This window comes from Globicephala melas, chromosome 9 (assembly GCF_963455315.2).
Source record: "Globicephala melas chromosome 9, mGloMel1.2, whole genome shotgun sequence".
Lineage (NCBI taxonomy): Eukaryota > Metazoa > Chordata > Mammalia > Artiodactyla > Delphinidae > Globicephala > Globicephala melas.
In genome coordinates this window covers 40597495-40613691 of record NC_083322.1, presented here as the reverse complement: position 1 = coordinate 40613691, position 16197 = coordinate 40597495, and the positions used below count along the sequence as shown (strand labels likewise).

At 39.2% G+C, this 16197-nt stretch overlaps 1 protein-coding gene across 6 annotated transcripts in view; it reads right to left on the bottom strand.

Moving 5' to 3' along the window:
* The window catches only part of AOAH (acyloxyacyl hydrolase), a 251607-nt gene that overhangs the window by 149431 nt on the left and 85979 nt on the right, over positions 1–16197 (bottom strand). For 4 of the 6 annotated variants that reach the window (XM_060305408.2, XM_060305407.1, XM_030857562.2 and 1 more), the window contains 2 exons: positions 9951–10046; positions 175–241 (listed from right to left, as the gene is read on the bottom strand). In XM_060305408.2, coding sequence (XP_060161391.1) covers positions 175–241; positions 9951–10046 — 163 coding nt within the window. Of the gene's footprint in view, positions 1–174; positions 242–9950; positions 10047–14248; positions 14363–16197 lie in introns of those variants that run through there. The other 2 variants (XM_060305410.1, XM_060305411.1) reach the window with 2 other exon arrangements.

Below are 16197 nucleotides of genomic sequence, written 5' to 3'. Positions count from 1 at the left end.
AAAGGATCTGAGTCAGGTTTGAATTTTCCACTATTAACAAGAACTGGAGAGATATTACGCCCTTTTACAAAAAGTACATCCAACTGGAAATGGAGCCAGCTACCTCCCAGTTTTCCTGCTTCCCCCCCATCATGTCCCAGCAACCAAATCAGATTAATGTGCTGGCATACTCACAGTTTTATGATGTCTGGTCCAAATATGCCTACCACTAAATAGCAGGTGGTCTTCAAGAACAGTTTTTCTAAGAAAAATCAGGGGAAATAAATTACTTTTCATTATGATGAATTTAACACACGAGTTAATAATGATCTTTACTAGGAACTGAAGCTAAGTGCTTAATTTATTATTAATTCAAGCGATTAATTGTAAAGGTTTGGGAGGAATGTTACAGTTAATATACGCATGAAAGTATCATTTCCATCTCAGGTTTATGTAAACGGCACTTTGTTTACTGTAGATGTTAAAGACCACTAATTTTTGATAAAAATAGTTAAATTCTGGAGTCTCATTTTCTTTTGTACAGCAGGGAATGTCTGAATGTTGGAAAGGATCTCATTTGTTGATGATGACAGAAACAGGACTTGCTTTAAAGTAAATTATCTGAACTATTGCTTTGTTAAAAATATTCTTCTCTGATGTTCATTTGGGGAAAAAAGACTTTACTTTGGCTATTTAATTGTTGCTGTTGGTATTCCAGACATAAAAGGATACTAACTGTCACAGGTGTTTGCATTGCCATCTACACCAGAGAACACACACACACACACACGCACACACGCACACATGCAAACCCATGGCCTAGACAACCTCCTTCTCCTGCTTCCCCTGTTATGAAAATACAGGAAGGCTTTATGGGTTGGTCTGTTTGGACAAGGAAACCTGTTAAATCTCTGGTCCTGTTTCTCCAGTTTGTCAGCCGACTATGGAACCCTGGTAATTCTATGGAGGGCTTTTGCATGGTTAGGACGGATGGACTGTCCTGGGGACAAATGGGAGACCCTCCCTGAGAAAAATTTTTCTTGTCATATTTACCTCAAACTGGGCTACCAGTTGCTTGGAGAATAGGCACTATTCAGGATAAATATGGGAAAACTCTGGTACTTCAATTTTACTCAATGGTAAATAATGTAAATATTACTTTTATATTAAAATAGATAGTTTCATGGGACTTTTTTTTGCAATAAAGCATGAGACTTCAAACACATTATGCTTTTGAAGTAGGAACTTAAAACTAATCTTACATTACTATTGACCTTACAGAAATAAAAAGAACGATAAGGAAATACTATGACATCTGCATGGCAGCAAATGAAAGGCAAACTACCAAAACTGACTCAAGAATAAATATACAATCTTAATAGACATACAACAAGAGATTAAATTAGTAATCAAAAATGTCCCATAAAGAAAAGTCCAGGACCAGATAGCTTCACTGGTGAATTGTACCAAACGTTTTCAAAAATCATCTGAATAGATATTCTCCAAAGAAGTTATACAAATAGCCAATAAGCACATGAAACACATCAGCTGTTAAAGGAAATGTAAATAAAAACCACAGTGAGATACCACTTGATACCCACGACGATATGTGAGAATACAAATGACAGATAAGGGTTTCCCTGGGGGCGCAATGGTTGAGAATCCACCTGCCAATGCAGGGGACACGGGTTCAAGCTCTGGTCTGGGAAGATCCCACATGCCGTGGAGCAACTAAGCCCGTGAGCCACAACTACTGAGCCCGTGTGCCACAACTCCTGAAGCCCGCGTGCCTAGAGCCCGTGCTCTGCAACAAGAGAAGCCACTGCAATGAGAAGCCCGCGCACAACAACGAAGAGTAGCCCCCGCTCACCACAAGTAGAGAAAACTCATGTGCAGCAATGAAGACCCAACGCAGCCAAAAATAAATAAATAAAATAAATAAATTTATATTAAAAAAAGAGGTGGTTACTTTTATTTTTATAAAATGAAGGATAATAACAAGTATTGTTGAGGATGTGGAGAAATCAGAATCCTCATATTCTGCTGGTGGGTGTATAAAATGGTACAGCAACTTTGGTAAACAGTCTGACAGTTCCTCAAATGGTTAAATATTGAGTTGCTATGTGAGCCAATAAGTCGACTCCTAGGCCCAAAAGAATTCAATATTTATATACCCACACAAAAACTTATACATGAATGTTCATAGAGGAATTATATAAAATAGCAAAGAAGTGGAAATACCTCAACCCAAATGGCCATTAACTACTGAGTGGATGAACAGAATGGGCTATCTACACACAACAAAATATTATTCAACTATAAAGAGTAATGACTTTCTGATACATGCTACAACATGGATGAACTTAAATACATTATGCTAAGTGAAAGAAATGCATTTCTACGATTCCATTTACATGAAATGCCTAGAATAGGCAAATTCACAGAGGCATAAAGTCGATTAGTGGTCGCTTAGCGCTGGCGAGAATGGATGTTTGGGAGGTGACGGCTAAGGGGCATGGAGGTCCTTTTCAGTTTAATGAAAATGTTCTAAAATTAATGGTGTCGATGGATGCACAACTCTGTGAATATACTAAAACCCACTGAATTATACACTTTAAATGAGTGAATTGTATGGCATGTGAATTAAATATCAATGCAACTGTTATAAAATAAAAACAGCACCCCTTGGGTGTTCCTCCTTAGGGGTGTCAAAAAAGCTCTGATGTCCCAAGTCTCAGACACCAGGGTTTCAGCACCAGCTAGCTGGCTTCTGACCTTGGTCAGGTTGCTTCCCCTTCTGGGTTTCAGTTTCCTCATCTGAAAAATGTAGGAGTAGGATTCAGTTCAGTTCCCTTCACTGTCTTGGAAGCTTGGAGGATTATGTAACTGACATTCAAAATTACGTGAACTTGCAAAGTACTTTGGAAATGAGTTTCCAGTATCGTTAATGTAAAACTAGTTTAGCCGAGAGCAGAGCAATTTAAAAATCGACACCAGGGTGTTCTTTGATATACTTGCAGTGCTGCCTGAAAGGCAGAGAACATTTTTCTTTTTTCTGGTAAAATAAGAGGTATTTGCATATGTGTGTGTGTATTTTTTATAGAACATTATTTTGCTCAAGTTGAAGTGAGTGGCAGCAATGTTCTCCTCACCCTCTGTGCAGGGCCATCTGAACAACCAGTTTTCTCAAACAGATTCTGTGATGGTTAAGAATGAGAGGCTCCTGCAGAGATGGCTAATGTGGGACAAGAGATGGGCCTCTGAGAGCTAAACTTTAGATCAACACAGAAGGGTGCAGAGCAGAGAGAGGCAAAGTCTCTAGAAAAAGCCAGACAGGGCCCAGTCAGCCATGATCAGATGGTAACCTGTTACTGCTACAACTGAAGAAAAGACTGGCACTAACATAGTGCTAGTAACCTATCTGATATAAAATGTATACAGTTAAACCTTGCCCGTAACCAGGAAGGTACAAGAGCATTTAATTTCTACAGAATCAAAAGGACTTGGAACAGCATAGGGAAAAAAAAAGTATGGCTATTCCCAAGGGCAAAGGAAGGTTAAAAAAGGAACGATAGGTGTATCCACATATGTGGGTGTAAATAAAATCTAGAACATCCCAAGCTGTAAGTCACTTTTATGTTTATCATCACTTCGTTTCTCATAAGAAACTTTTGAGGGGGTGGTTATTTTTACCCTCATTCTATGGGAAGGAACTTTGAGGTTTAGAGAGGTAAGGCTGCCCAAGAGCGCTGTGGTTCAGTAAGAGATTAAAGTCTTCTACCCCAAAAGCCCAAACTATTTGTAGTATGCATTTCAACGTACTTAGGACATGTTATTTGATGCCTCATCTACCTCAGGTATGGCAGGTATACACTAACTACTCATTAGAAGTTTGCAGCACAGTGAGGTGAACTGACCACTGAGAGAGTTTTGTAGCTATGTGTTCTGGGCTGCATGTAGATTTTCAGAACCTACAGAATGTGAGGAGAGTTGCCTTCCTCATTTTAAGACGACATGAGTTTTTAGCTATCATACTCCACGGAGATAAGATTTCTGCACAGGTGACCCAGGAAACTGAAATTCTAGCAAGAATCTGAGGGCATATGAGTCTACTGACCCCTGGTGAGAATGATTCCATTAATCATTTTTCCATTAACAATTCTGAGATTCTTCCAAGGTGTTTACTAGTGAGAGCCAGAGGCAAATACAGTGGGTGAAACTGAAGGTCAGAAATACTTTGCACAATTCGAAAAAATTGTCTTCCCAGGCATCAGAAAGGCCTGCATGATTTACTGAGTGATTATTCTCAAGAATGTTGCTTGCATGGTTTCTCTGCTAAGGTTACGTTTTATATACTTGTTTAGCTTTGGAGATAAAAGCAGTACTACTTAAAAATAATTTTTAAAATAATAACTGTTTGTTGCTGTGCACATTTTGGCTTTCCCTCTCTCCCATTCTCACCAGACAGAAGGCAATACTGGGTGCAGGCAGCCACTGTGGACCAGGCCTATTATGTTTTCTAGAAGGAGAAATATTTAGCTAAGGGTCAGACTATCTTTGTCACCCTATACAATTCACGTGACCATTCTGTGCACCCTTTCCTATCCACAAAATGGAAACAGTAACGCCAACCCTGCCCTGATGTCTGTCAGGTGAAAGAGCCTTTAATCCGAACTGAGTACTTTATTTCTATCTAGAGGTGAATATTAATTAATAAAATGAAAATAACTCCAAATAGCCTTATTCATCCTTTGAAATGCCTCCAATTAAAAGGTAACTCTGCACTGAAATACCAACTTTCCTTCCCTTGGCAAAGTGCTAGCCTCTCTTTTGCCAGCATCTGACTTTTCAACCTCTCACTTTACTTCAGCAGACTAAAATTTTCTGTTATGAGTCAAAAGGAGCCAAGGTGGAACCTTGAACACCAGCAATCTTGGTTCATGTTGTTTTGTATTTTGCTGGTACTTTGGGACAGGATCATCTGAGAAATAAGATTTTTACTCAGCCTTTCATCTTTGAACAACACAACTTTGCTTAAAAAGAGAAAATCAAACTCAAGGTAAAAATGGTGATATCTGTCAGTGTGGTCTATTACACAGAAATGACAACAATCAAAACAAGTCTTAATGACGATTATGACTTTTTAATTTTTCTTCCTTTTTGTAAAATGGTAATAACATTTTTCTTTCTCTAATTCAGAGATGTGAAAATATAAAGCAAGGTTTATAATAGATTTTGAATGTCCAATAAAAATGGGGATGGATAAATAAAATATGGGACGTTTATATGGTGAAGGACTATAGAGTAATTAAGAGGCTTGACCTGAGTCTATATATGTCTTGACACATATAGATCTCAAAAACATAATGGTGAGTGAAAAGCAGAAGTTACAGAGTCGTATATACAGTAATCATTGATATAAAACTACAGTCCCCACAAGGGAGGATTCTGGAAAGATGATGGTGGAGGCAGCAGAGTTTGGGAATTTCACTGAATCTCTACAAAAAAAAAAAAAAAAAATAGAGCTTCTAGATAGGAAAACCAAAACCCCATGGACGATACTTACAACAAAACTAGATATCTCCACGAACCCCAGAATACAATTAAGGCAACGATAAAACACTCACAATCATGAGACTTAAGGGTTATCAACATCAGTGTGGGAGAAAGTAAAGGGAAGCCAAGGGATGAATAGCAGAATCTCCAAAATAGCCCACAGGTATTGACGACAAAGTGTGGTGGGCCAATGAAGAACAGCCCCAGATTTATATTAAAATCAGCTGAAACTGGGAGGGGGTTTGCCCACTGCAGTAGCAGATGAGTGCAAAGGACTCAAGGTTATAAAGACTAAGCGGTTTGAGTGGTCAGGCATTTACAAATTCTAGAAAATGTTCTACCAGACCTCCCTTCCAGGACAGGGTCCACACTGAGGGGAAACTAGTGGGTTTGGAATCAAAACTGAGTTGGATAGAAGCAAAGTAAAGAGAAAATCCAGGCAAAAGTGTGCAGAGGGACAGAACCAGAAAATTTCAAAATGCAAGCAGCCATGTGTTTCTTTACTTACTTTTTAACACTACACAAAAACAATGGAAGAAGGAGCTCTGTGCATTTGCAGAAGCTACCCTGAGCCACTTCTCTTTCTAAGAGTTTTTGAAAACTAATTTCACATAAAAATGAGCAACAGATATGTATCTAGGTCAACTCCCATACAAAGTTATTATAAGGAAAAAAAAAAGAATAAGGAACAGAATCACATCCTTACAGATAGCAAAAGCATGCCAGAAAATCATGCCAAAAAAAGGATTAAAACATAACAGTATTTTAAAATGAGTGAGAAGCATTAATAAAATGGTATAAGACGTGAAAGAACAACAGAAATCAGAATTGGAAAAACTCAGGTATGGAAATAAAAGAACTCAGGGAAGAAAACAAGATTATAAAAGTAATGAAATCTAAATTAGAATGAACACGAGAGGAAGGGAATACAATAGCTGACGTTTTAAGAGAAATAGAATATGAAAAAGAGGAAAACTTTCAAGATAAAAAATAAATGAAGTGATAAAAAGTATTCATTCAAGAGATAGGCAAAATCGTGAATACAGGCAAAGAAGATTTAAAATATGGTTATTAGAAACCCAGACAAAGAAAACCAAATCAAGGAAACTGACCAAATGCTAAAAACTTTCCTGAAATTATAAAAAATGTATTTGAAACCACATATTAGTTTCAAAATGAGAGAATAAGAGCACACTGCATGCCTGAGAATGTCAATATACAACAGCCGATGCCAAGACATAGTCTAGTTAGATGACTAAATTTTATAGAAGAAAAAAAAATTCCTTTAAACTAGGCAAAGTGACTTATAAGAAAAAGAAAATTAGATTATCATTACGCTTTTAAATAACATATTTAAGACACTTAGGGAAAGAAACTGTGCCAAGGTTTTTTTGGGGTTTTTTTTTTGGCCACACTCTGTGGCATGTGGGATCCTAGTTCCCCGACCAGGGATTGAACCCAAACCTCCTGCAATGGAAGTGTGGAGCCTTAACGACTGGACTGCCAGGGAAGTCCCTGCCAAGGATTTTTATATCCGGAAAAACACTGACTTTCTAATGTAAAGGACAAGCCAGCTTGTTATCAACGTGCAAGAATTCAGGGAATATTATTCTCATGAGTCCTTCCTGAGGAATGAACTTTAGACAGCACCTCGACTAGAGAGACATCTGCATAAGGGCTGGTGGTGAACATCAATCTTACAGTTGCTGATGGAACTAAAACTAAATGAAGATGAAAAGGAATGTATATATTGTACGTAATGGCCATATACTCAAATAATGGAGAAATGAGGCTATCATATGTGTAAAGAAGGATAGGTAAATGAGTAATTATGAGATATTTTAATTCTATCAATCCCCCGGTCCTTGAGAGTTAGGACTTTGAGTGTGGAAAGAAGATACAGATATGATACAGAAGAAACTAAGAAAAAAAAAAATCCTGCAGTCCTGAATTTGAATTTGAAGTGTCAGAATGAACTCATATATTTTATATTAAAATAATATATGTAAATGTATATATGTATATTTTCTATCATTGGCAACAGAAGAAGTCTAGAAAGAATGACCAACTGAGTAGCAATGACATTCCTATGCACCCAGATCATGGTCTTAATACTATTTCCCACTAAAAGAAACCAGAGCTTCTAAGAAATGACTGATTTCAAGCCTGGGGTTGGAAATGTACAAGACAGGCTGGAACAACTTGTCACACTAGTTAGTGAGGAAGCTACAAAGACTACTTAGACTTATGTCGAAAGGACCCAGGAGCCAACTTGAAGTTCCTACTGGTCAAAGATGAGAGAATTTGAGCTTTAAAGGGATAATAGTTGAAGTAGTCTGAAACTCATCAAATGTGTATAAATTCATGAGTTCATAATGATACTTTAAAGAAAACCAAGTGACTACTTTGGGATGATACTATAAAGGCAATGAGTTATTCGAAAACTGGCAAGTAAAACAAAAGAATCAAGCATTTATCCTGCCTTTCTTAGAATGAATAATAGTACCATTAGGAACTGTGGGGAAAAACATCCCTAAGCTATGATGATGATGAGGGAAACTGTCTCTAATATATTTCAACTACTAAAGGAAATGTAATTGATAGATTAGAATAGCACCATTTTGCAACCTCCAATGAACTGATAGACCTAGTCATAGAGCATCAACAGCTGCTAATATCACAAAAATAGAAAAGAGAAAACCACTTATGATGGCCTCCTGTTGAAAGAAAACACCATCACTTATAGCCTTGCCAAAGAAATCAAACTGGAGTCTCATCAAGCCTCTGGATCTAGCTGCCAATTTTCAGGAAATACAGAGCACAGAGAAACATATTCAATCATACCACAGGGATGCCATCAGCAAAATGCAGAAACTCTACACGACAGATTCCACAGCTAAATTACAAGGAAAAGGAAGGGATGGAAAGGAAGCTGGTAGATTAAAATCGACTTAAAAGACACATCAAAAATTTAAAAACTGGGCAAGACTATGGTGTCTGGAGATACACAGTTGGGTGATAAAGCTATAAAGCAATACGAGGAAATGATTATAGTAATCTTCAGGATGTTGTTTTTTTAGGGGGGAGGAGGAATTTATGATGGGTTGGGGCATGTGGATGGGACTTTTGGAGCAGCTACCTATCTGTTCTTTCCTGACCTGTGCTATGTTTACAAGGGTGTTCTTTCAATAACTGATAAAGCTCTACATTTATTTTGTGTTTTTTTAATTTGTTTCCTTTTATCAAGAAAAGGTTAAAAAATTATCCACAGACAATACTACACATAGTCTATGGATTCATACAAGTGAATGTAAAAGTATAAAATTTGCCAAACCCAGTGCCCATCAAGTTCCTATGAGTGGTTCCATCTGGGGAGGAGGTAGGAAAATGTAACTGGCAGTGGGGGAGGCCAAAGGGCATTTCAAGTTTATTTGTTACCTTCTAATTCTGTGGAAATATGTCAAAATCTTAGCAATGGTCAAACTGGGACATTGCAAACACATGTATTTGTGTATTATCCTCTCCCGGTCTTTATTTTTGAATTCTAAAAAAATGAGCTTATGAGTATACATTGAGACTGCATGCAATAAATTTTCTGAAAATGTTTTGATGCCATTGACACAACGTCTGTTAAATCAAATATAAAATAGTCATGAGTCCAACTACCTTACTTAAAAATAATAATGTAGGCATCTTTGAAGAATTAGTTCCTTAACATTAAGTGAGTGAAAATTTGACTCTCAAAGAAGTTTATTCATTGTGATTGTACACCTAACAGTATTCTATAAGAGAAAGAGCGTCAATATTTTCTTTCTGCTGAGAGTGTAAAAAACTATACAATTTGTTTAAACCACCAATCATTTCCTTCTTTTGCAGGATGTGTAAAGGATTTTATAGAAATCCAGTTCAAATCAATGGAATGTCCCCAGATTATTTTCCCATTTGGAGTTTTAAGATCCATTGTCTCCTCCGCCTAAATAAAGCTCTGTGTTAGAAAGGAGGTGCTTGCATCTGAGAATGTGTGTGTGGTTAAATTAACATAAATCATTGAAAATTATTCATTATTCATAATTTTGACCTTCTCGGTACTTAAGGCCATGATCACCAGGTGGGCAAATCATTATAAATGTGACACATAAAACAACAATCGGCCATTCTACATTTTATTCCCTAAATGTCCACAACAATCTCATTCTGCCATGAGAGAGAATGAATGTCAGGGGAAAAAAATTGCCTCAAGTATTTTTTTGTGTCTTCCTTTTAATTTCTATGAGTTCCATAAGAATATCAACTCACAGAAATAACACAATCAGATTCTCCTCTGTGGGCACATGTAGGGTATCAACTCACTCGTGATGGCTCATGAATGAAAAAGAAACGCAGACCCACAGCCAAGTGAGCCTTTCTGTATTTACCAGGCAAGTAGCTGCACAGTCTCTCCATTGAGGTCTGGACCGTTGAGTTGTGAACTTGAGCAAGCTGTTCAATCACAGACACCACCAGCACACACCCTGCAAGGGAGCAGAAATCAGCCACGTCACATAGAAAGCTGTGCTGGAGGGCTGGGGGAAAGAAAGGGGATATACGTGTGTCCTTAAAAACACAAACCTTTCTAAAACAGAGAACTTTTCTTTGCCATGCTTTTTATAATCAACCATGTATGTGAATGCACTGAGTTGTAGTGAAATATGAAGTGTGGTAAGAAGATTGTGTATTTGGGCGTCAGAAAGACTGGCTACCAGCTTACCTTTGTCACTTGTAAGCTATGTGACTTCGGGGAAGTAATTGAATCTTGCTTTATTTCCATTCCTTTTTGATCACTATCTCCTGTAAATGGGGAGATAGTGCACGGAAGACATTTACAGGAGATGGTGCATGGAGGACAGCCACCACTGAGGAGAAGCTCAGTGGACAGCGGCTCCTTTCCTGTCCCCTCTCCTTCCCTTCTGCAGGACAGCTTCACTGTGAGTAAGATCATTCTCACCCTACACATTCTCAGCCCGTGACCTACGGTCAGATTTTTAATTGTAGCAAAGCAGCGGAAATTGCCCAACATTTGGAGTCAGAAGACCTGGGATTGAGTCTTGCCCTTGAATCCTGGATTTACCACCCATCCTTTCCAAGCCTTGTTTTCCTCACTGCAAAGTAAATAGTTTCCCAAAGGGCTGCTGTGATGATTAAATGAAATAAAAGTGCAAGTGAAGGTCCTTTGAAATCATACACTATTGTAAAATATTATTTTACCTCCCAGCTATAAAGCACTCGGCTTGAAAGCATGTACCAATATGACAAGTGTCTAGAAGGAACCTTGGATTAAATTAGGAATATATTCCTTAAACTACCTTGATGTATGATAAGTGTGAAGGCTCAGAACTGCTAGGCTAATACCCCTAGAAGTTTCTATCACCAACCTTGATCTCCTAAACTGCTAGGGAAGCCCAAACCTCCTTTGTCCAAAGGGAGGGGACTCTTCTATACGCAAGAGGTTGGTTGGTCAAAGGTAAGTAAGCCTGAGAAGAAATTGTTAGGCTTCATTTGGATAGGAGGAGTAGCACTTATTGGCAGAGGTTGGTTTCCAAGGAGGCAAAAGAAGGATTACATCCAAAGTAAAGAAGTTCCAGGGTGCCTGGCCCAGAAGTAAGCTCACTGCTATCCACCTGCTCAAGGAGCTGGGGACCCAAGTTCACATGCAGTGTCATTAAAGCCAAATTCCCACTAGGAATCCTTGAGGGAAAGTGGCTGATAACAGATGTGAATATTACAATTGGGCATTTCTTTAAACCTCCCATAAAATGAGAGATTGGCAACAAAAAGGGAGAGATTTCCACCTTTCTAGACACTGCAACACCTGAGCAGGCTCTGGCCTCATTTGTTCTGTACCCTCTGGTACAGCTGGGCAAAGCTGGGCTCACCAAATCTGTGATAACCATAGTCTTACTGCTCTGGGAGCACCTACTTCTGGGACATTTATCAACATCAGTTACCAAGGTTGATTGGATGTGCTTTTAGCCTAATCCATGCATTGAGGGTTTTATTACATTGCAATGAATTCAGTAGCTGATACTTATTAGCACTTTACAGCCTAAAAAGCATTTTCATATCTATTTTGTTTTATTTTAAAAATAACTTTTCAAAAAAGATAGATGCAATGCAATCTCATTGCAGAAAAATTTTAAGATACACAACAATGTAAAAAAGATAAACATCACTTAAATCACCCAGAGATAAAGCAATTTCACTTTTATTTTAAATATATAAAATATGTTTAATATATGGGAATATTTTCAACATTTATAATGCACTATTACACCTTGATTTATGTCCCTGCTAATCACCTGCTAAGTTAGGTGGAGTGAAATACATTTTAATAACTGCAATTGAAAATAATTATAAGTAATTATACTGCGATGTGACAAGAGGATGCAATGTGGTATAGTTGAAAAGGGAGAAGCTTTGGAATAAAAAATAAACTTTTCTTTTTAAACAAGGTTCAAATACTGGATCAGTCACTTAAAATGGTGTAACTCTGAACAAGTTACCTACCCTTCTGGAGCCTCTTTTTAAGAATTTAGAGTTAGAGCATAAGTTCCTTGAGGGCAGGAATGGGGTCTTAGTATCTCTAACTTTGAGTGCCTGACATAAGAGCCTGGTTTGGAGGAAGGAGATGAGAGATGTTGGCTGACTTGAAGCCAACTGACTGGAGGACCAACCGGGGGACACTTCAGTTGTCACTTGCTGGGGACTTCCATGGGAAACGGTTAATGGATGCAACTGAATTTGTGTTCTGGCTCGGTCATCCCACTGACGACATTGCTTACTGTTTGTTCCATCTCATTACAGGAAAAGGCTCCACTTTTCATCCTGGTGTGAAACAACCAGCGCCCTCTCTTAAGTCAACCAGCAGATTCTATAGCAAATGGTCATGGTGTGTAGCTCAGGATCAAAGAAGAACGCGGTGGAGATTGGGTTGAGACCTTGAATAGCAATCACTTCATACGGAGTCTCATCAATGAGCTGCAGCATCTGGCACCCAGAATGGACTTGAAACACAGGTATGTATTTATCTTCATCCTTGGAGTGGAAGGATGAATGCAAAGAGAATTGTGCTGCTTGAGACCAACCTGCTCCTTTGTACTTACAGACGTGGGCTTTTCTTTCACTCAGAGCAATGCCAACAAGGACTCATGACTTTTGTGACTCCTTAGCACTGCTGGCTAAAATTGGAGATCATTAGGTAAATAAAAAGGAACCAAGAAAAAGTCAGCTGTCTCTGAAGATTGGGTGGATCTTGCCACCATCGCCACTCTGCCTAGTGAAGAGTTATTATGATCAAAAGGACCCTGCAGAAAAGCAGGTAATGGGGCTTGAAATATGTAAACGCCCATGTTGGGCTCAGCTTTGATTTGAGTTCTGCTCACCTGGACATCCCTGCCCATTTCCAGCGAGCTCAACTCCCATTGGATTGTGAATTTAGGGTCTGCAGTGAGGTGCGTCCTGAATCCTTTAGCAGCAAGAATGGAGACATTGACTTTGCTATAGTTTCTAATAAGAGCTTTTACTGTCTTGACAGGCTAAAACAATGTTTTTCCTTGGAGAAATGCATGTGCAGAGTAATTCCTCCCCTTATAGACTATTCTCTGGCTGCTAATAAAAGGCCTTGGTCTGCTAAAGCAAGTTTGTCCAAGCAACTGTTCATTTAGGAAGTGATGAGAGTGGGTGAGAACTATGTATTTTGCTCAGTGGTCACTATCTGAAATTTCAGATAGTGAAATTATGGAAATGGAAATATGGAGATATGGAAAATCTCTTCTCACCTGGCAACTGAAAATAATGAGTATAATAGAAACAGACACCCCTGATATTGTAGGAAAAGAAGCAAATAGGCCAGAATAAAAACACCTGCCACCGCAATCAGCTTCTAGACACACATCTCAGGTAGACTGCAGACTGTACCACGGAATCCTTTTGAAATGAAACAGAACTCTTGAAACTCTAATTATAATCATATCTGTGCTGGCTGGAAATTCAGCCAACTGCAGAGAGCAGTCTAGTAGATTTCTCATTTGTCTGAAGCCTACACTTCATTGAGAAGCCTTGAAAGCACCTGGCAGTTGTCAGAACCAGGGTCGGCGTGACTACACTCCATTTTTGACCCTGAGTCAGGGCATAAATAATTCATCACATGGCTAGAATGTTCTCTGCAGATTTCAAAGGGTTTTGCATACATTATCATCTCATTCAAACTTCTGAACAACTCACAGATGCAGGAATTACTGTTCTTATTATCGTATAGACCAGCAATCGGAGGCTCAGAGAGCTCAGATGCCTTGCCAATTATGGAGCTAGTGAGCAGGGGAGCTGGGACTGGAACACAGTATGTGTTGAGTCCAGGCACCATGCTGAGCTATGAGTACACGCAGAGAACAAACAGATATGATTCCTGCCCTCTCAGAGATCATACTCTATTAGGGAAAAGTGATTGTAAACATGTAAGCACGCATGCAATTATAAATAATTTTAGGTACTATGAAGAAAAGGAACAAGGTGAAGTAACAGAGGGCAACAAGGACGAGGTGGTATGAACATTAACTAGAGCTGATAGAGAGAGAAGGCTTCTCTGAAGAACACACACAAAAACGGCTCATATAATGGAAAGGAGCAAGCAGGGTGAGCAGCCAGGCAGGCTTTGTAGGTAGGAGGAACTGGTGCCTACCTTACGGCAATGAGACTGGGAAAACCTGACATTAGGAGATGCGATGCAGGCACAGGTGGAGGTCAAGTCTGTGGGTTTTGTAGATGGCAAAAGAGGTAGGGATTCAACCTGAGAGGAATGGGAAACTATGAATGGGCTTTGTGGAGAGGGCTGCTACTATGTGATCTGTGTCTTTAAAATATCATGCTGGCTGTCATGAGGAGGAAGGATCTTGGGGGCGGAGAGATGAAGAAGGAGGCTATTTTGGTCCTGGAGAGAGGTGATCGCTGATTGGATAGAGTAATGAGTGGCAGTGGGGATGGAGGAAAATGGGCAAATCTGGAATCTGTTATGGAGGCTGACCCGATTGGATTTATTAATAAATTGAGGAGAAATGTGAGAATCAAGGATGACTCTTGTTTCTGGTTTGGGCCCTAGAGAAGCGTAGAGCACAGGTTTTAGAGTCACACCACACCTGGATTTGGGCCCCTGCACCCCTGTTGGACCAGCATGACATTATCAAGTGCATTCCTCACCTGATCCCTCTCTCCCCACCCAATGCCCCTCCACAAACACCTAAATTCTGTTCTCAGATTTCGCTAATCGGGTGGGAGCAGAGGATATAGTTTTATATGTTGTAATTCTAATCAACAACTTTTATCCCAGATCTTTCTCATGTTGGTGAAGAGAAAAGGAAATAAGAAAGAAAGGTAGGAAAACAATCACCCAAAATGATCCTACAGCCAGCTTTTTTTCCCTAAGATATTAGTTATCAAGCCAGAGATGGCAGCACACAGCCCAGGTATGAACACTGAAACTTCACTTTTTCTTCTGCATCCTACTCTCAGTCTGGACATGGATAGGGAGAGTGGGTAGGAGAAGAAAAGAGAGTGGAAGGGAGGAAAGAGAAGGGAGAAGTTATGGTACAGCAGAGACTGAAGAATTTGTGGTTCAGACAGACCTGGATTCAAATCTTGCTTCTATTACTTATGAGCTGTTGTATTTGGCAGGATGGTTAAACTCTCTGAACCCAGATTTTGGCACCCACAGAATAGAAGAATAAAGCCCTCTTGTGTGGTACATTAAAAATGGCCACAGACTTTTTATACTTCCTCCCAGGAAGAGGTGATATCTATTTTCCAGGCTTTGAATCTGGTCTTGTGACCTTGCTTTGATCAGTAGAATATAGAAGTGAGAGCATGTCAGGTCCAAACCTAGACCTCAAGAGGCCTTGCATCTTCCCTTTTGCCCTTTTAGACCTTCTCACTAAGCTGAGGGCAAGTGGAGACGGAGCAGCCTCAGGCAAAAAGGTCAGAGTCTGTTCTTCCTGAAGTTCAAGCAGTTTTTCAAGAATAAACATTCCTCAATTCATTGTGTGCCATTGGTTGATTTTTAGTGTCCTGAAATGGTTGCTTGTGACGGTCTTTCCAGTTTTATGCTTGGTCTTAGATGGACTTTGTCCAGGGAAAGATTCAGGTGGGGACTCTGTCCTCTACACTAACATTGAAAAACAACTACTATATGAGAGAAAGGGTATGGTAGTGGAGTAATTTGTTTTCCTTTCCAAATTCTGAGTGTGAAGGCCAGGAGAAAAATCTTGAATATCAAGCCCCTTTCCCTCAAAAACAAAATAAAACAAAAAATGCTTCAACCCACAGCTTACTCTTCATCTATGAACTTCTACTATATAGTCGTGCCTATTTGGTGAATCACTTTGGGACCACGTCACATCAATTCTCTTTTGCAATACTATCTGGTGTTTAGTTTGAAGACTTTTTCTTTTTGAAGCATTTCTATGAGTGGTAGGCAGAATGATAAGATTACTGTCTCCTGCTGTAGAGGCCTTACTTAATCCCCTCCCCTGAGTGAGGGCAGAACCTGTGAATGTGATTGGATATCACTTCTGTGATTGTGTTATGTTCTACGATAAGAGAGATTTTGCGTATGTAATTAAGGACCCTAGTTAGTTT